This window comes from Trachinotus anak, unplaced genomic scaffold (genome assembly GCF_046630095.1).
Source record: "Trachinotus anak isolate AG129_WGS33_773 ecotype Australia unplaced genomic scaffold, CSIRO_AGI_Tana_v1 ptg000023l, whole genome shotgun sequence".
Lineage (NCBI taxonomy): Eukaryota > Metazoa > Chordata > Actinopteri > Carangiformes > Carangidae > Trachinotus > Trachinotus anak.
The window spans coordinates 2,075,122-2,096,506 of record NW_027273874.1 but is presented as its reverse complement, the minus strand read 5'-3'; the positions used below and the strand labels follow the sequence as shown (position 1 = coordinate 2,096,506).

Genomic DNA, 21,385 nt, shown 5'->3' with positions numbered 1-21,385 from the left:
AAGCTAACTAGTGCTAACTTGTAATGAAATCCATACAATAAAGAAAGCCTGGCTACTCTCTGGCAGGGCACAGCGTGGGGTTTAGCCATGTACCGATGCATGTTTGTAACAGCAGCGGTGGAATAATTTGATGAGGTTTTCGTCTTGTTTTGACTTTTTTTTTCTGTTTTCTGAAACCAAGGCTTTAAAAAAAACATCCATCATATCATAAACTGTCACGAAACTGAGCTCTCCTTTAAAATGAAATGGGACAGGGGGTCATGGTGTTTCTTCACTTGTGTGTATGTGGGTGTGCTGGTGTTTGGGGCTTGGTCACTGCTGAATTGATTGGCAGCTGGGTGGACCGTGAGGCCAGGAGGTCAGGGTGAGGGGGCTGCATCAAAGGGCATGTACTCAGTCAGCCTCAACAAACTCACCAGGTCTGGAAATGGCCAGTATCTCATGGGGGGGGGGGGGTCAACTCCGTACCATACGGCAGCATGGACAGACAGCGTGGGGACCACTTCCACTGTAACACCCACACTGTAAAATCTCCCTCGCCATCGCTCATGCATTAAAGTATCTTCAGGGCAGCAATACCCCCAGTCGTCAGCTCTGATTGTGTGCACGCTTGGCAGATAATTTTGTTAATTTTTCCCTGTGGTTTGGCCACATGACAAGCCCCCAAATTGTCTTTCTTATGAATACGTGAGAGAAAGAAGAAGAAGAAGAAGGGAGGGGAAAAAAAAAGATGTCATGTGTAATTTCACATGGCATGTTGGACAACTCCTTTTTTTTCCCCAGCTTCTACTGGGACACACACGTAGACATCCGCACACACAAATAGAAGGGAAATATGACTAAAAAAGAATCACTTTTTATTTTATTCATTTATTTAAAAGACACAGAATGAAGGGAGCGAAGGTCGCTGTGCAGACGGTGCTTGCTGCAGATTCTAATCCAAAGCCTCCGGCGATCTCTGCATGAACTCCATTTCTGGTCTGCAAACAAATTAGCTTTTTTTTTTCTCTCTCTCTCTCTCTCTCTCTTCCATCTCGCTCTCCCTCCAGTGAAAATAAGGGGAAATTCAGGTGAATAAAATCCATTTGTTCATTTAACTTTTTTTTTTTTTTCCTTCCCGTCAGCTTCTTTTCTCTCTCTCCCAAACTCAATTTTCCCTCTGTGCGCGTTTGCTCGGGTGTTTCTTTTTCTTTGCGGCGGTCTCGCCGGCAATTCATTAGGCAACAGTTGTTTAATCTGTATCATTAGAACGCCGTGTTTCCCAAGGAGTGCGGCACTCCACTAAATCCGATCCAGACAAAGTACTTTTGTTTTCGACCACACACAAGCTGTGGGGCTTGTTAACACGCACCTCACACCAAACAAGTGAGAAGAAAGAAACAAACAAACAAATCAAGAAAAAAAAATAAAAATTAAATATATATATATATATATAAAACATGGTTTAATATCTTAACATCTTCTGAAGTGTTATTACACTTATAGAGAGCAGTTCTCCTTCTGGGTCCTGATTTTAATTATGCAACAAATGTTTGACTATCCAAGTGAAATTTGCATGAATATTTATACCAATTCATTTGTTGAGTGTTGATTGTAATTACATGGAAACATGATTTATTGCCAAGATTGCTGTGTTAGCCAGCCAGCCAGAGAAAGAGAACCGAGAGGAAATATATAAATAAATGCAAATTTCCACTCAGACACACACGCACACACACACAGCAAAGAGAAGCCTTTTTTTTTTTTTTTTTAACCAGTGGCTTGTGGGAAATTTCATTATGAAAAAGAGAATCTTCCCCAGTGCGCGTCTGGCAGAGATTCAGAGGTGCTCACAAAGTGTTTTGAGATGACAAAATAAAAAAGAGGTTCACTTTTCTAAGGTGACCTGTCAACACATGCTGAGAGTGCTCCCTACATCTGTGTGTATGTCTCTGTGTGTGTGTGTGTGTGTGTGTGTGCTGTATGCACCACAAGAGCTTGACATGACGTTTTGACGCCTGCATCTCATGACGGCTTATGAGTAGATGTTCAAATTAGAAGATGCAAGTAGCCGATCACAGAGGCTGATAACTGGCTTTACTCTATCAAGTGAGACAAGCGGGGAACAAATGGGGGGATAGGGAGGGAGAGAAGGAGTAATGGGCCTCTGTCCTGTTTAATATTTTCATGATGGAACAAGGAAACAATGATAGGAAGGTGTGGGGGGGGTAATAGAAGAAGAGGAGAACATGAGGAAGTGATGAGGTCCAACAAAGGGGCAGGAAGAGAAGATGCGCCTGCGACAGAGGCGAGCTTTGACTGTGTTTGTATCTAATTAATGAATGGCATTAGCCATTTGTTATGCCATTTATTCTGGTAATGACCAGGCCTGGTCTTTCATTCCTCGTCTCACGCTCATTCTCCCTCTTTCATCCCCGTCCTCTCTGCTATTACCTTTGTGCGACGCTCAGACAGGGATGGAGAGACGTTAGAGAGAGAGAGAGAGAGAGAAAGGGAAGGAAACGGACTGAGGCAGCGAGAAAAGAAAAGAGGCCTCGGCTTTTTAATGACATGCCTGTTACTGCTTAACGTGGGACACTGTTCAATAATGTGTTCGAGTGGGCTACACATATTGACAGTGCGAACCCACGGCTTACCTAGCGACGCGTGTGTGTGTGTGTGTGTGTGTGTGTGTGTGCTCACGCCTGCTCGTCTTTGCCATTTGCGCTTCTGCTCTGTAGCGTCAAATCTGACCTCCTGCAGAGCGCAGTGCTTGTTCACCTTTTCCTCTCTTTAGTGGGCAAATAAACAATGGATGATGAAAGGTCTTTGTTGGTTGTTGTGATAGAGCAGATGAGGCTATGTGTCTTATTTTTGGGGCCAGGAAAGTGACATCACAGCTTGCTTGGAGATTTAAGGGTACCCTAATAGTTGTGTCCTAAAAATCTAGCTAGCACACTTCTACGCCTCCTTACCTTTACCCCCCTTTTTTCTAACCTATTTTTCTACCATCCTGACCCAAAACCCCTCTCTAAAATCCAGAGGACCCCAACTCCCTAGGCTAATAATGATAGAAAACAAAAAAGTAAAGCAGTCCCTTTTATAGTGACCCCCGGCCGTTTGGTTTCTCTTGTAGCCGTTTCGCCGAGTGACCTTCTCGGTGGTGAGCCAGCCCCAGGACCCTCACCAGCAGGGATCGCTGCAGAGCTGCTACGACAGCGGCCTGGACGAGTCGGAGACACCCAGCAGCAAGAGTTCGTCGGGCCCCCGGCTGGGCGCCCTCCCCCTGCCCGAGGACAGCTACGAGAGGACAACGCCGGATGGCAGTGTCGGTGAGGCAGAGCACATGGAAAATGGTAGGGGCAAACACTGAAAGGAGATTAAGAAAAACGCTAAGATACAGGAAACACACATGCACATACTGCCTAGAGCATTCACGTATAGCACGTCCGATGGTAGACAGCCTCACTAACACGCAGAAACGCGAGGTTATCCCTCCTCTCATTAGCATTCCTTTTATCAACTAGACCTTTCTTCAGGCATTTTTGGCCTGTAGATTGTTGACGTTGGTTAGTTCTCTTCGTAGTTCATCAGGTATGATGTGGTGTGGTAGTTGTAGCTGTTGCAACTCTTATTAAAGCTAAAGCCCTTCCACCAATGAACATCATGTGAAGACGAGTTCTGGGATTTATTATGAAGCCTACGGCTCCGTTTCAGAAACAGCAAGCTTATTTGTTCAAAGGTTCTACACGTTACATATTGTTTGAGATCAACACCTTTCAGACCGTTTTCTCCTGTAAGTCTGCAGCCATTGCGGACTTCTGTCAAATTCCCATTGAATTTCATTTGCCGCCACGGCCTCTGCTTGACTGAGGATAGATTTCCCTATAAGATCTCTATATCTTGTCTTCTACTCTTTGAGATAAAGTAAAAGAAGTGTAACAGCGGGAGGTTAATGCTCAACTTGAACAGTGTGGAATCTATACTGATAGCTGCTGCGCTGATTTGCGATGTGTTGTTTGGCTTGAGGCCCTTATGAAGGAGCGCATGTTGTTCCAATTGGGAGATAGAACTGATGTTCTGTAGGTTGTAATGTGAAAAGACTGCAGCTTAGAGGGAGTGAGTGGGAGCAATGGAAAAAGAGTCTATTGTAATAGCAGTCCCTCGGTACAGTACTGCATCCTCCCTTGCAGAACCTTCTCACAGTTAGCTGGAGCTAGTTTCCTACCAAGGCTAAAATATGTGTGTGTGTGTGTGTGTGTGTGAATCTGGGTGTGCAGTGAGAGATGGGGGTAATGGTCCCATTCATAGTCTCGGAGTCTGAGGCGATGCTTAACAAGGAGGAGCTGTCTTGAGAGTGCTAAGCCTAAGTGCAGAGGCTTTCCCATCGCAGCTTAGGATAAGGATATTCAAATGGCTTAAAGATTCACGTCCTCTCTTTTTAGATGGAGCTGTTTGGTAGATGATGCCTTAACTTCCGTCAGATCAGTGTAGTCGATGTAATCTTGCACAAGGTGAAGCCGGGACGTAGAATGCTCATGGTTAATGTGATGACCCCATGCAGCAGATAGCCGGGGAAAGCCGACAGATGTCCACATCAAACGGGTAGTTACACAGGTGTCCACAATGACCTCTCTCAAATTCTGGCATTAATGCAGATTAAAAGGGTTTTGAAACACTTTGGCGTGAGCTGATAGGGCTACCTTGTGGATTTTTTTAAACTATGTTGATTAAAAGGTACCAATTTACTTGCCAAATTAGTCCCTGTTAAAAGGCTCATTTCAATTTGGTCTCTGTTGAAAGTGGTAGCAGACAAGCCAGTTAGATCAAAAGTGTGATCAGCCTGTCAAGCGAATCCAAAGTGGAAACAAAAACAGCATCAACAATGAAGCGAATGAACCCCAGAATGGAATACTGAATACCAAACAGCTCATGTATCATAAAACATTGCCAAATTTGAAATGTTTTACAATTACAACACCGACCCAAAATATATGCTAATGTAATCCCAGCCAATTTTGGTTTCAGCTCAGCGCGCATATGCTGTTAATTCTCCTTTTCCACGGTTTTGGAGAGTGGTATTGCAAAGTATAACTGGAGCTTTAGAGGAGATTTGTTGGAGGAACAGAGTCAAGGTCAATTCATGAATCAGTCTCCATCCAAGAGAAACAACATGCTCTGCTGCTGCTCGCTATCTTTAGTGAGATCAGTTGAACTGGTGTGTGTGTGTGTGTGTGTGTGTGGAAAGGCAGCTGTACAAGTGAGATCGGAAGGGAGCGAGTGCACGTGAGTGTTGGCCTGTTTTGCTCAACATATTGTTTTTAATCTCAAACCTCACATCTTTGCAGCACATTTATACAGCTCAGTGTTCTTGCAGTGTGTACTCGGAGGCCACGGAGGTGATAGAATCTGGTTTTAGGTGGGCAACAGGAAGGCCTTGTTGTCTGAGAGACTGCAATTGGTCTAGATCCTGTGATTCAACCACAGAAAAAGCAAAAAAAAAAAAAAAAAAGAATCTGTATATTACCTGTTAAACAGCCCTTGTAGAAGATGATGAGCCCCTTCTTGCTCACTCAGGCAAGGTCACTGTGGATGATGGCATCAGCTAAATACCTATGTGTAAAGTAAACGCAATCATCTAAGGTTAGGGCAAATATTGGCAAACTGCTCCAGCCTCATGAGGGAAGCTAACTACAGTCATTAGCGCTCTCTCTTGTTGTAGCCATGCAGAGCATATACAGAAACCATCAGCGCCGCATTTGCTCCATGTACGAAGCCCGAGCTCTTTTAGAAAATGAGGGAGTTATGAGGAAAGAGGGAGAACAAAAAATAAAAAAATAAAAAAGTTAGCAGATGGCTTGCTGCGGCGCTCAGTGCTGGCGTGGGCATCATTAGCGACAGGTAATTGCAGACATTTACGTGCGTGATGCGCTGATGATTCCTGGTGAGAGTCATTTTTTTAGACCTCTCTTGTCCTGTGGAAGGAAAGATAGGAGGAGATGTGTACGTGTGTGTTGACGAAAGGCCGTTGTCATTGTTGTTGTTGGTGTAGTGGGGGGCGGGGGGGGGGGGGGGGGGGGTCAATTCAAGCCTAAAGAAATCCTGACCTTGGTATGAGTGTCAGTTTGAAAACTGTGAATCGGAGGATTTGATTTTTGTTCCTCATTCACCACGGTACTGATTCATCATGTTTGATTGCTATCGCTTTGTGTCGGGGTGAAGCACGGACAAAGGCTAATGTCTCCTTTTTTGATTTGGCTCTTTTTTTTTTTTTCCTTTTTTCCTCGGCTCTGACTTGCTTGTTGTCAATCGATGTTCGCACAATGTGCAGGAACAATCGTCCTCCACCGCAGCTGCTCATCTGTCGCACACACATGAATGCACGCAAAAATCTCCCTCTGCCCCCACGCAAACACACAGGCATCCGTACTGACATCGACCCAGACAGACACACATGAAGACAACACACACACACACACACACACAAACTTGTGTTTTTCCCTCTCTGCCTCCCGCTCCTCATCCTTCCTTTCCTTCCACCCTGCACAGATGTGCCGGGGGAACGGTGTTTTCTTTTTTTTTCTTCATCTCCTTCATCAAGGTCAGGTTTCGAACTTTATTATTTTCTATTGGTTGACTTCTTTCCATGGGGAGTGTCAAAAAAGAAAACAAAAAAAGAAAGAAAAGAAAAGAAAAAAAACAACCTCTCTATCCAAGACAGATTCTTCCAGAACCATCAGAACAGGGAGTGTTTGGGGTCACCACGGGAATATCAACACATTCTTGACCCATTACACACTGCACAAACTACCTCAAGACTCCTGTGTAGCTTCGTCCTCATAGACCCTGTTTCAGTCGAGTGAGAGTCAGTCAAACGCTGCACGGTGGGAGCCCGGGAGGATTCTTGCTGTATCTTTACAAATGTTTCTGAAATACCCTTTTTTTTATTCTAGAAGAGGAAGTGAATCAATTTTACCATAATTCTCAAACAGCACCTTGCTCCACATATTGCTCAGCTGTGGCACTTTTCATGAAGTCTTGATCTTTTTGATGCACAGCTGGGCCCCTCACTTATTCATAAGCTTACCCCAACGCTCATCAGATATTCATAAACGCTGAGTGTTTGGAGTCAAACACCCGATTAGGCCGTTATGGATGGCAAAGAGCTCTTCCAGATTGTACAGTGTTATCGGTGGGTCAAAGACTTGTGCTCCATTATTGATCTGCGCATCGCCAGGGGGGCCTGGTGGGTTTTTTTTTTTTTTCGTTTTTTTTTTTTTCTCCAATTTTTTACGGAGTTAGTTCAAGTACACCTCAAAATAACATGCTTCCACATTGCCCTTTCATCACGAGTGAGGTGTCTGAGGTGTTTTTATGTGAAACCTCCGCCTGCATCCGAACAGCTCCCGGCACCGAAGATGTAATATCATTGTTCAGTACATCAGTGCAGCTTTACGGTGTGCTGTGCTTGCTGTAGGTCATGATGCTCAGGATTTATCCTATTTGATCCATAGCATGAAACATTATATGTTTTTTTTTAATACAAACACGCTAATAAATTGCTCTAACCTTTTACTTTGGCTTCTCCTTCTGAGTTGATACGATATGTGTTGGGCTGCCAGTGGTTATGATATATATAGATGAGCAAAGCTATCACACCCTATGTGGACATGTGTGTAAGGATAAAATAAATCAAAAAACTGCTTTTACATGAGTTTTAAAGACAAAAAACTTCACAGGAAAAGGGACACGTTTTTTTCATAAGGAAGGAGCTACTTGTACCTTACAATGATCACCAACAGACAGGAGGATGCACATTCGTTTACTCAACCTTTTATTTGCCACTACATCACTGAGTGCATCTCACAGAGGCTGACTCCTGATTTCGATCACGCTGGCTGCTGAGACAGATGAACAGCGCAAATTTATTGTAGCCTCTAAGAGAGTAATAGCACGTCCTACTGGCTGCTAACGTTAGCATGCCTCCCACGTTTCTGTGCTTTGGCTGCCAGACAACCAACCAACCAACCAACCCCCCCCCCCCCCCCCAGCACACAAACAAACACACACACACAGACATGCACACCAGACTCTATCCCTCTCCTGTCTCTCCTGCTGGGAAATCTTGGGGTACCACCGTTGGATTACAAACATCATCATTTAGTGTTGGCTAGTCGGCTCAATAGAGTAGGACAAACAAGTGGCACATCACAGCAGTTATCAGTCAGGCAGCGGGTGAGTACAGACGCTGCCAGAGCCTTTGCTGACGCGCACACAAGCGCAATGTACAAAGAAGGTACAGAGACACAGTGGACGGACTAAGTGAATTGTGACAATTTTACACACAGAAACCTATGTTAAGTCACATAAAGGAGTCACTAGCCATCTTTCACTCGCACAAACACACACACAGACACGCTCTCCATGCAGCACAATGAGGCACTGCATCATTTTTCCAGCTCTGTGAAGCACCTCACTAGATCACTTCATTGTTGTTGTTTCTCTCCATTTCCAAAGCTTTGCCCGTTGGAATGCTGCTTAGCCTAGTTAATAATGTGCACGTGTGTGTGTGTGGGTGTGTTTTTGCGTGAGTGTTTGTGTGTAACTCTGTTCATTAGGCAAGCCCAATTGTACGGCCAGATGGCAAAGCGAGTTTGTTTAATTAAAACCATTCATATTTCAAGAGCGGAGCGGCAGCGGCGCTGGTCTTAGGTCTGATTTCCCCCAACTTGGTGGAGAGATGAGCGTGTGTGCGTGTGTGTGTGTGCATGTGTGTGTTTGTGTTTGTGCGCTGTGCCCATCACCACCCGGCAGAGAGCGGTTTAGTGAAAAATCACCCAGCGGAAGGCACTCGCGCTATCAATCAGCATGTTACACATGCTTTTCTCCTCCTCGCCTTCCCCAAGGTCACAGTCCATGTGCGAGCGCGAGTTAAAAACACTACAATATTTATCAGAAAATTAAAATCAGGACAGAAATGAAAGAAATAATTATTAGCTGCGTGTAAAAAGTGCATGAAGGATTTGGATGCTTGTACGTTGTGCAGCAGGGTTTGTATTCTGTGCCTGCCTACCGCCCTCTGCCGTGTCTCTCTGAGTCATTTCCATCTGTCCTTTACCCCTCGCCCCTTTTCTGTTCATGATATCCTCAGGCAAGGCGACAGCATGGGAGACAGGGAGAACAAGAGGACCTGGTGAGATGATGTGAGAGAAAGCACTGAGGGGAAGGTAAAGGGAGGGAAGCATGGCAAGGCTGAGTAAATGAGTAACACACCACATGGGAGCCCAGAAGAGGATCGAAGGATGGGGCGGTTGGAAAGAGACCAGGAGATGGAGAGCAAATTAATAATAAAAAAAAAAGGAAAAAAAGCGAACAGGAGCGAGACAGAGAATGAGAAACAGAAGGAAAAAGTGAGGGGCGGGCAGGGTTACATGGATGGAGAAGTTGCCAGCAGGGAGTGGCGGTTGACAGAGAGATGATTGATCGCTGCTCAGCCAGAGCAGGCAGGTATTCAAATCATACCCCTGTGTCACATCCACGGCGCTGTCTTCCTCCCTGTCTCTCCACATGGGCACGCATGAACTGTAAAACCCACCCAGTGCAGTCCTAACTCCTGTTACACACACCACACTGACAGAATTAAAACTGGATACCTAGACAGGCCGAGAGGATCTGTGGGGACTGCAAATTTATGTTTCCTGTTAAAGGATCAGGTCATCCAACTTGGCTAAGAAGCTATTTTAGCATTTACCCGTATTGGAGAGAGTTCTGGTTTAACTTGATGTCAGCCAACAGAATGCAAAGATACATATCAATAAATGTAGCAGCAAAGAAATAGTCCCTAAAAACGGTGAATAGATTGTTCCGTCGACTCTTTGCAGCTGTGGTTCCAAACCTGGGGCTCAGAGTCACCACATGGGGTCACAAGATGAATCTTTTTATACTTTTTTTTCTCATGAATTATCAATATGATCTCTTTAGGTCTTTAGGAAAAAAATGATCTGAGAAGTAAGAAATCAGTGTTTTTGTGGAATATTAACCTCTATAGTACTGTATATGGCAAGAGGCAGAAATTTTTAGGGGAAAATTTTTATTTGTGGATTTGGGTGAACTGACCCTTTAGAATCATTGTAAGCATTAATGCAGAAGAAGGGGCAATCTAGCATTACACTAGTAAGTTCTAAAGGAAACTGCCAGAAATAAACAAGAACTGATTGTACGAATGCAGCGAGCAGACACACACACACACACAAACACACATTGTGGAAAGTCAGAGTGTAGATAATGGAATTGTTGCTGTGGTGTTTTGTGTAGCTAGAGGCGCGCTGACACCCACTCCAGACAGAGATTAAAAAAGCCATTCAGCCAGCTTACACGCCGAAGCATCGCTCTGCCATGACGGCCATTTGGTTTGAGAGAGGGAGAGAAAAAGTGTGCTCGCTTTATTTTGTGCCGTGTATGTACAGAATATGAGCCACTGCAGAAAAAAAAAAAAAAAAAAAAAAAGCCAGTAAATAAGAAGGTGTTTCTGTGAAGTGCTTGCAATAAAAGCCCCACTCAAGCAAGGCGGCCATATTGTTTCGGAGGGGAGTGCCACACGTGTGTCGATTTTCACTTCGGAGATGGTTGTCTGCTGTGTTTCCACATTGTTTTCTGCGATTTGGATGCACAGCTGATAAAGCGCAAGGCAGCCCTTGTAGGAGAGGGAGAAAGAAAGCAGGATGGCTTTTCACGGCGCTGCAGAGACATGACTGTATTTTCAATGAGGGCCTATAGTCATACCCGCCGCCATGTGCATTTTGTGTCTTTTTAGGTGCAATGAAGCGGCGACTAGCAATTTGGCCCGTCTCCAAATGGCACAGGCATTTGTTATGTTCGGAATAAAATCACTTTCTACGACAGCTATTAATTTGGAATGGACCTACCTAAAAAAAAAAAAAATTCCCATATCTTTTTCGTTCCTTCCCACACCTCTCTCACGATATAATCATTCCTTGGCTGGGGTAAGTGTGTCAGGTGTAGCATTTCGGGCGGGGGCGGTCTTCAATGAAGACAATTAAACACCTCCAAGGCACCCAGCCAAAGCCTTCCGCACTCCACTCCCTCCTTCCCTCTGTCCCTCCTTTCCAACCAGGCTTTCTGTCTTCTGCTTGTTTTGCCCTCCCCCCTCCGCTCCTACCCGGATCTGTCCCTCCTACGACTCCTCCCGCTCGTTCCGTCTCTTTGTAACTTTCCTCTATTTTGACACACCGTTAGGATTCTGCGCGCGATTGTGGAGAAGATGAGGCGAACAGGTTGTGCATTGAGAGAGGAATTACACTCGCTGGTGCATGCTGGAACATCAGGTGTGCAGCACTGGGACACCGTGGGTGCCATGTCTCTCCCAGTATGAGGTCTATAGCAGGGGAGGGGCAAGCTGCAAGGGATGCCAACAATCATACTTGCAGACTGCAAGTGTTTATTTATTTATTTGCACATTTCCCTGATTTCCCTGAATGTGGGATTAGCATCCAAAGACCACGGCAAGGGACAAGTGTGTGTGTATGTATGTGCATATGTTGCGGCATGCCAGCTTCACACCAGGAGCACTGAGAAAGCCAGAGAATGAAAGCATTGTTGTGGTTTTTTTTTTTTTTTTCTCACTTCAAGGAAATTCGTCGCGAGAGCGCAAACAAACAGAATTCAGAAAAAAAAAACACATTCAGGTGTTCACACATTCTGTAGGCTGACACCGAGCTGTGGCCGCTCATGCATTCATTCATGTGCTCGCCAGACATACAATACTTTATGTGCAAACGCCGTCTCTCACTACCACCAGCTTCTTCCTCCTATCTCACAGTTGAGGCACATACACAAATCAATGCATAATAACTCCCCACTGGAGCACATTCTCCCACCCCCCCAAAAAAAAACAAACAAAAAAAAAAACTTGCTGGCAATTTAATATTGCGCGCAAGGAATGCTGCGCTGACTATAAAACACATCACATTTACACAATTACAGACCTTTCCGAGAAAATGGTGACCAGGTTTTGCCAAACCCAACTGAATCAACTGGAACCAGATGTAACTTGCTCACAGCCAATGTACATAAATGTGACTTCATTTTAGTGAAGCTTTGCCAAAGTTGGTAAGAGATATCCTTCTAAAAGTGTGTGTGTGTGCATGTGTGTGTGTGTGTCTCAGTTGGAATATAAGCAGTGACACTCTTTTTGACCTTTAAGGTAGGAATTGCAAATCGTGTACATTTTACAGGCTGTGTTTGTGCACAAACTGACGCACGCATGCTGTAACCCTTTCTGTTTCACATTATGTATGTGTGGCCCACCAGCAGATTAACCTCTGACATTTCCAATACTTCGCATTACGCTCTTCGACCGCCCACAACTTTGTCCCCTACACAGATTCAAACTCGTGAAAAGCATACAAAAAAAAAAAAAAAGAACCTACAAACTTGTTTTGGTAGCTTTCCTTTGCCACCCATTCACCCACATGTGCCTATTTACAGAACAGCTTGCTGAGCCACATCTCCAGCAGGCATGGCTGTATACTGGCATTTCTTCTGGGAAAGGATTTTGCCAGCAGCGGCGGCTGCTACCACTAATTGATACCAATTAGGTCGCATTATTTAGGAATTTGACATCATGTTCGTCTTTAATCAGGGTGGTTTGATGACTCAGAGACACAGCTAAATGCTGTAAAACTGTCAAAACACAGGCACACAATTGCCTGCTTGCTGCAGGCATTATGTGGAAAGCTAATGATAATCAGTGTGTTGCGTGGGCTGTGTGGGGGGAGGGGGTGGGGGGGGTGGGGGGGGGCAGAGTAGCTTAAGCTTGTTCTGTGGAACGTTCCTGCACTTGGAGGCAACGGGGTCAAAGTCACTGACCTCATATCAAACATATTAGCTTTAGTATCAATACAAAGACTGAAGATCATAATACAAAATCCAAGAGGCCACTGCACGTGTCAGTGATAACACTTCATTTAACCTCTCATTTCACATTTTTATCAACACGTTATAAGTGGTTCAAAGGGCAAAGGACACGTTCACTGTTATTTTATTCTATTGATAAATCAATTAATCATTTTGGCTGAACATGTAAGTAGCTGGTACCATCAGATATTTTTCATTTTTACCTGAAATTTAACTAAAATGATCATAAGATGCATTTCCTGTCTGTCTGACGACCAACGGAGCAAACGCCATTCGCTGATGAAGGTCATGAGGTGTTGTGGAAAGCTCAGGAAGCAGTATAGTGTGGACTTTGAGGTTAAGAATGGACCTACTCACATATAAAACTTGTGTGTTTAAACCTGCCTGTAAATGCTTTTAACAAGTGTGTAGCATGAATTATTATCATGACTGCACATGACGGCCATTAATTAACTGTTTACACACCAGTTGCAGATGCTTCATTCGAGGAGATACAGTTGTTGACGAATGTCCCATCTGCCACAAGCAGATTATATTTTATTATAAAGCATTAATTAGTTGTCAATGAACTGCTAATAAAAGCTTAATAGTTCCGGTGTTATCTGGAATGAGTTCTGTGCAGAAGATGGAGCGGATCAATACTCGCCACTGAGGAGAATGTGTGCGTGTGTATTCAAGCGTGCATGGACAGTGTTTCTGACAGTGTGTGTGTGTGTGTGTGTGTTAGTGTGTGCGTGTGTGCACATGCCTGCATATGCATATGAATCCAAGTGGAGATGCATCACACTCTCAGTGGTGCAACAAGGCTACCGCGGCCCACCAGAACTTATTTTTACTTCCCTCCGTCCTCCCCTCTCTCTCTCGCCCCTCCACTCCCTCGCTCCTTCGCCTTATAAAAATAGATGAAAGCATGTAACAATGGAAGAAGGGGGATTATCCTCCCCGCTCTCTCTCCCTCCTCACTCCCTCTCTCGCCTTCTCTCTTTGAGGACACAGTTAATGTGTCTCATATGGAGGAAGGGTGGGGAGGGAGGGAGGCAGCAGGGGGGGCAGGCGGTGGTGGGGGTGGGGGTGGGGGTGGGGGGGTAGGGAAGGAGTGAAATGAAAAGCTAACACGCTTTATAGAAAAAGGGGGACTCTCTGGCCTGCCTGTGGCTGAGCCACGTTAGAGGTCTCCAAGTGGCACGCCACACGACCTTTGACACCGGGGACGCTGGAGGGTTTTATAACGCGCCGCGCGCGCACATCTCTCCAAACACATACAGACGGCTTTGACACACATAAAAGCCCTCCATGTATAGCTGTATGCATGCTTGCACACATGTGCACACTCCATTCACCTGCAGGGACAATGTCCTCCTAAGTTCCTCTAGCTGAGGAATTTCATTATTCTCTCTCTTCTCCTTACTTCCTCTTGGCTGGAGTTTTTCAAGGGACCCTGCTCATGGACACAATTACTCAGGGTCATATATGCATTAAGAAAAAAAAAAAAAACTCCCAAAGCAGATGTGTGATGTATAGAAATATATATATATATATATATTATTTGAGGGAAAAGAAAGGATGCTCATTATTTTCCTCACCCTGAACAATCCTTCTGTGGTCCTTCACAGGTCTGAAGCGAACAGAGGGAAGGTTTTGTCTGTGCCCTCACCGAGTGTTATGAGTGACTTAATGCATTTTCGCATTTAGTTTTTTTTTTTTTAAACAAAGGCTTGTCCATTTAGTCCGTCAAACCGGTTTCCCTGGTGACTGCCAGGCAAGAAATTCTCCTAATGGTCAGCATTAGCGCCATACATGTTTTATGAAGGCCGAGATCTCACCCCACTTGCTGAGCCATTTGCACACCCGTGAAATTGGCGTGGTATGTGTGTCTGTGTGCACTTTAAGATGAGGAAATTGTGTAGGTATGCGTATGTATGTATGTGTGTGATGTGTGCTGCTAATATTTGCACTCTCCCTGCCTCTCTCTTGTGAGTGTGAGGCTGCTTGCTTATGCATTGTTGACCCATTTAAGGGCTGTAGCGTGTTTCGCTATTGTGCCGCCTCTCTTACCTCACAGTGCTCACAGTTTATCCTCATACATGTAGCAGCCACATAAACCAACACAGAATTTTTTTTTTTTTCAGAAGAAAATACCCCTTTATTTCTCTCTCTTCCTGCATCATCTCTCCTCTCTGTTACCCTTTTTTCCTGTCTTGGATTGCATGGATTTGAAGTTGTCATCAGCGGTTGTTGAGATGTCGTCAGAAGCGCGCCAGAGCACGGAACGCATTGCCACGTTTTGTCGTGAAATAAAACAGACGGCTGACAGCCTCTGTATTTTTTTTTGGGGGGGGGGGGGGGGGGGCACACGCCATTTCCCTCCTCACGCTGGGATGAATATGCATTGGCACCCGGTAATTACAGTGCCGCCTCAACTTGAGCCCCTGACTTGACAAATTTCACCCGAGTCTCTTTCCATCATCGTGCGGCGCTCCCTTTTCTGCATTGTTTGTAATTTTGGTGCACCTGGTCGTGAAGGCAAGGAAGCGTGCATCCAAACATACAGCACACACACACACACACACACACACACACACACACACCACATCCCACCCTCCCTCCCTCCAGGTGTGGATTGTTTTTTTTTTCTTCTTCTTTATTTTACTCGAGGTCAAAAAACAAGGAATCCTCCTCTCCTTTGTGGGCCATTCGCTGTGGCAGCTGTCTTTTCAAGCCTCTAAAATGCTGCAATCACCTCACAAAAGCTGCAGCTCAGCCATGCACAAGCTCTGATGACTGCGAGCCCTATAAGCACAACTTCCTGTGAGGGATGAGGAAAGCCAAAGTGGCAGTCAAAAGCCTCCATTTAAACCACAACAGAAAAGCACCCGAGAGCCAAAACACATCAGCGGACACAATCAGGGCGAAGTAACTTGACACTGAGACCAAACAATGGGGGTAAATGCGGTGGGGATTTGATGAGAGAAAAGCCAGGTGAGTTGTTTTTCTTTCCCCGGGGGCTTTACAAAAAGATTAACCCTTTTGTACAAATGCAATAGGGGCACACCTGTGTCTGTGCATTTGCGACCAAGTGTGTGCTTCCTGCTCTTTTGTTTGCAGTCCCGCCCGCAGACTAATGGCTACCTTGAAGGCTAAAACAATAGCATTTATCTTGTCTGTAGCTCAAACTAACCCTCAGGCAATCACTTTAGCGGAGGTTGTGGAACTGGTCACAGAAGTGCCTCCACAGGGCAGACAGGATTGAATGGAAGAGCAAGAAAGCTAACTAATGAGCAATGGTCAACAGAGAATTGAAGAGTTGTTTAAAAAGAGCTGCTCCACAAGTCACACGTCTTCCTTCTTATTCCTATTTTCTGCTTTATGATTCCTTATGTGAGATTTTTTTTTTTTTTTGTCTCGGCATCAAGCAACGCTTCAACTTTTATCAGCCATGAGGAGAGAGGGAGAGAGTAGGAAGCAGGAAGAGTCTGAAATAATGACAAAAGACGCCCCCGTGCACGCGCCCCCGTTGCTGATGGGCTGACAAAACAGAGCATCCTAATCTCAGATGATGTGCCGGCAAATCCACTCACAATGCCCCATAAACACAACACACATGTACACACACGCATTCATAAGCACACACATAAATACATATGTGCAGGACCAGATTTAAACACGTTTTTTTTTTTTTAAATTGCTCCATCTCTTCAAATGAATGCCCTGAGATCAGCCTTTGGCTGAAACATTGTATTGCCTATAACTCACTGTGAGTGGATGGGTGTGTGTGTTTGTTGGAGGGGTGCTACTGGGAAGAGGCTTACCTCTGGCAAAGAGTCTGTATACACAAGCAGGAAGGAACCCTTTGTGCTGCAGGATTGCATGCTGCATGGGAAATTCAGAAAGAAGAATGTGCTCTGTCAGGTTCAAATTATCACTGGTCCCTCTATGAGGGCTTCTTGGTTGCACCGGGCTACTATATCATTGACTGCATGTACTGTACACAGGATGCAGAGTGGCACTGTTTAGCCTGCCTCCTACACACAGCGTACAGCACAGATTTGAAAATCTTCTGGAAGTGACAGATTGGGTTCACACACTGCGCGGGGAAACAAGTTTCAGTCATTATCCAGTTCTCGCAGAGATATGATGAACTTGTTCTTAAACTGCTCTTTGGGTAGCTGTCTCATGTCAAGACTACCACACACACACACACACTTTTGGTTGCTCTTACACGGTTTTCTGTAACTGAAACATCACCGATATTTGCCTTCAATCAATTAAAGGGAAACTCCCCCAATATTACACGTTTGTTTCCAGGTCTTGCGTAGTAAGACTACATATCTTAAAAAAAGATTGTATTGAGCCTTTTGTGGCTCAATAAATTCCCTCAAGTGATGTCACCTGAGTCAGCGTCGACTTGCGCTGAAGGCCAGAAGTTTGAAAATGACAACAATCTGAGGGTGTGGACTGAAAGGAGCTATTTGGAAGTTTGGAAGTTTGGCTATTGCTACATAGCTAACATTAGCATCAACAGCCGTTTACCTATAAGGCTAGAAGAAACATTGTAAGGTCAACATCAAACTTCATCCCTTTACTCGCCAAGAGCAACACCATCGAAAACTCTTGTCTCTAGCATGTCATTTCTTCTACTGAAGTTAGCATGCTAACAAGCTAGCCCTGGCCCGTGTCGTCCCTCTCTGATAGAGACTCACTGTAGCCTCCGATCTGCCCTGAAGACATAGAGCTGCTCAGAGGGAGCATGGTAACCTCTTCTATTATAAAGACAACTATGGGTGAAGCTCTTGTCAAGTGAAAATCACCACCACCTGCTCCTGGAAAGAAAGACAACTTATCTTTAGCCCATTTGAGAAGCCCACGAAGAAGTGAGCATAACAGGCCTCTGTAGCCTGCTCCTCGTCTCTGAGGTTAGCAAGCTCGAGGCTCCAAACCAAACTGTCGGTGGTTGAGGTGCATTGTGGGTAATGTAGGTGCCAGGTTTTGATAAGGAAGATGAATGTGTTGAATAAAAGAAAGACAAAAGAGAATACTGAAGACAGTAAGCTTAAATACCAGATATGGCAAGAAGTTAAAAAATAAGCGAAACAGTTGAACAGTGAAACTTAACAGGAATCCGAATCTGCAAGTTTGATTTTTTACGTGCGGAGAGAAAGCAAGAGCGGGAGAGAGAGATGAATGACGCTTCCATCACCCCACACATTGTGAATGTGAAGTCACGCCAGGGCAGCATAAATCATCTTAATCCCTGAGCGATTGCAGGAGCAGCAAGGTCATACACATGCACGTATATGCATAAACACACAGCCCTCACCTTGTTGCCAAACTCCCTAAATCACTATTCAAATCACTCATCTTTATTTGAAAAAAAAAAAAAAAGAAAAAAGAGGCTGCACTCCTTTAATAGCTCAGGGGGCTTGAGCTAAATTTAATCTTAATCAAAAACAACCTCAGATTATGAGCTGCAGGAACAGATGGTTTCTGGGTGAAAATTGCATTTTCCAGACATTTCTTGATTGTTTGCGCTTTTCTCCCTCCCTCCTTGGTGTTATTATTATTATTACTACCCCTGCTTTTGCTGATTTCATTTTGGTCTTATACGCATTATCTGGGCTTAAGACTCACTGACCAATTCCAAAAATGCTCCTGTCAGGACCTTTCATTAGCGTCAAAGTCTTAATCCACCTCAGCACGTACATGCAGTAATCCTCCTCTCCTCTTGAAAAGACCATAGCCGTCAACACTCATGTTCCTTGGCTGAACTCGGTGCGAGGACAAAGCAATTCGTTTCTAAAGAGTCTGAGGAGGAGCAAGGGGAGGGGAGGGCCGATGGAAGAGTCGGCTGCAGAGAGGTGAAAGTGTTTACAGTGTATCAGTGTATAAACAGATTTTTGCAGAGAAGACTGTGGTTCTGGGCTTTGACAAACCGCCTGCGAGCCAAAGACTTTATCCTCTGGCAAAGGTGATGGTGGAAGAGAGGATGGAGCGAGAGACAGACACAGAGTGAATGTGGGAGTGTGGAGACGCGATTGTATTCTGTTCAAGGTTTTATGCAACCCGAGCAGACTCTTCCCTTTTCTTGTGATTAATTGTGTGTGTGTGTGTGTGTGTGTGTGTGTGTGTGTATCCTCACACTCAGGCAGGAGATTGTGTCAGTTTAATCTGAAGTGCTGATGATGTGAATAGGGCAAAAAAAATAATGAGGGGGAAAAAAAAAAAAAAAAAAAAGAATGCACAGTTAAGATCCAGAGAGCACTTCCCCTAATGAAACGCAATGACACATTTTCGTGCGCGCACACATACACACGCTCTTTAAATGAAGCCTTGCTCTCCGGAGCTGCCACAGATAAAACAGCTGCAGATATCAGCTGTGTTTTATTGCTAAATTGTGCTTCTTATATATTGTGTGTATGAATCCAATTTAAAGAGCAGGGCCAGAAAATATTGTGCATGTTTAAGTTGGATCCAGCAGGAAGTTAATTGTGTTGTGTCTGGTGCCAAAATAAGCCAAAAAAAGGAAAAAAAAAAAATGTTTTTTTTTTTTTTTTTTTACAAAGTTTCCCACTATTTCCAGCATGAAATCACTTGTTTATGTTGTAGTGAAAATGAGGCCACAGACTAATGTGTTCCCCTGAAAAAAGAACTCGGCAGCAGGAATGCAAGAATAAACTACAACGAGCTGAATCAAATCAGGCAAAAAAGGCAAATGTTCACAACCCACTCAGTGACACCAGGGTTTTGATTTTGGAGCGTGATGTGTGTGTGTGTGTGTGTGTGTGTGTGTGTGTGTGTGTGTGTGTGTGTGTGTTTATGCGTGTGCAGACTATAAAAGTCCACTGGACAGGGTTCTCTTTACTCACCCTGACAGGCAGAGAACTGTAAAAAATTGCACCATATTTCCTCTCAAGTCTCTTCTGATAGTGAGAAGCAATGTTTTCACAGCTGCCTCACTTTCTCTTTTCTCCAGTTTCCCACTGTGTTGTGTGTAGCTATATGTGTGAGTTCCTCTGAGTGCGTGTGTGTTTGCATACTGTCCCCCCCCCCCCTCTTTTTAACCAATGTGAGCAGAACTGAAAAACAAAAACTAGGTGCCAACTGTCTGAGGCGCAGAGAGACGGAGAAGAGAGGGTCCTTCTTTGTTCCACAAACTCCCCCCCCCCCGTTGTCTTGCATCCATCCACCTCCCCACCCCCCCACCCCCCTTCTCCTCAGACATCTCGTTGTAATCATCTGTTTATGCAAAAGCCTCAGTATGATTTACAGAGTAATCAGCTTGCCACCTCCCCGAGAAATGTTATTGCTGGCATTTTGGGGCTTATTTAATTGAAAATTTGATTCTCGCCACTCGATGGCCGTTCGCAGCATGTGAAACATGGATACGGCCTCCTCTGTATCCAATTAGAAGCCAGTCATCGATGATGACAGCGCTGTGTCGGCGGGGAGGGAGGGATGGTGGGTGTGCAGGGGGGGGGTAGCCGCTACTGCAGCTAATAATAGACTAATAACTCTGACTATGTCTGGTAGCAGTGTTATGTTGCCATGAGATGTTCAGCAATGTAGGAAAGTTTCTGCTGTGTGTGTACAAGCTGCATTTTGCATGAACACAACGTTCCCCTCCATCCTTGACTGCCCACTTCTTCCTCTCCTCCTCGTGGATATATAGGGAGAACACAGGGGTTGTGTGTATTCAGTGCTCATGTTGCTGGGCAGCAAGTACGAGGAGAGATATCGATCTAGACGTTGTCGACAACCTTGGCTGTCGGAGGGCAGATATTTGTTGCTATATACATGGCTTGACCTGAAGTCGTCTCCGTCAGGCCCAGCAGACAAAGCGCCGCAGAAAAAGTCGTTAATGATGTATTCTCCTCCTGCCAGAGAAAACAGACGTTACTTGCTCCGGTCTCGAATTAATTGTGTTTCCCTGCGAGAGGGAGGGCGGTGGATTTGTGCAGGCGAGGCTGTCGCACCTGCCCACCGAAGCTGCCGCAAATGAAAATCAAAAGGAGTACCCGTAGCTGGAGAGCCCTTCTCTAATAATAGAAGTTAAGGTCTGGGAGCAATGCAGTGTGAGAGGAGGTGTTTGCATAATGGGGGGGGGGGGAGTGTGTCATAGTTGTGTGTGCACAACAGAAGCCGAGGGAAGAGGAAAACATACTCTTTGTCCCACTCTATTTCTGTCTCTGTCACTTCTAAACCCTTCCCACCCACATAATGTACATCACATTGGCTTAACTGTCACCTATATGAGCAGCAGGGCACAAAGCCAGCGACTGACTGCTGTGAGTCCAACGGCTTAGGAACTTTAGTGTGTCAGTGTCAACCTTTTTTAAACAAGTCTCCAACCTTGGCTGCCACTCTGACAAACCGTGCCCTTATTCACCTCGCTTAAAGCCAGTGGATTAACACTGAACTGTCAGAGCTGTGGACATCGCATAGAAACACCAAGCACTCGATCGCTACAGCTATT

The 21,385-nt window shown here is 45.0% G+C and overlaps 1 protein-coding gene across 5 annotated transcripts in view; it reads left to right on the top strand.

Moving 5' to 3' along the window:
* Nucleotides 1-21,385, top strand: part of pcdh7b (protocadherin 7b) — a 107,533-nt gene that overhangs the window by 46,961 nt on the left and 39,187 nt on the right. For 2 of the 5 annotated variants that reach the window (XM_071459170.1, XM_071459173.1), the window contains exon 2: nt 3,116-3,335. The exons of 2 other annotated variants lie outside the window; for them this stretch is intronic. In XM_071459170.1, coding sequence (XP_071315271.1) covers nt 3,116-3,335 — 220 coding nt within the window. The remainder of the gene's footprint in view (nt 1-3,115; nt 3,336-21,385) is intronic. One more of the 5 variants, XM_071459171.1, reaches the window with a different exon arrangement.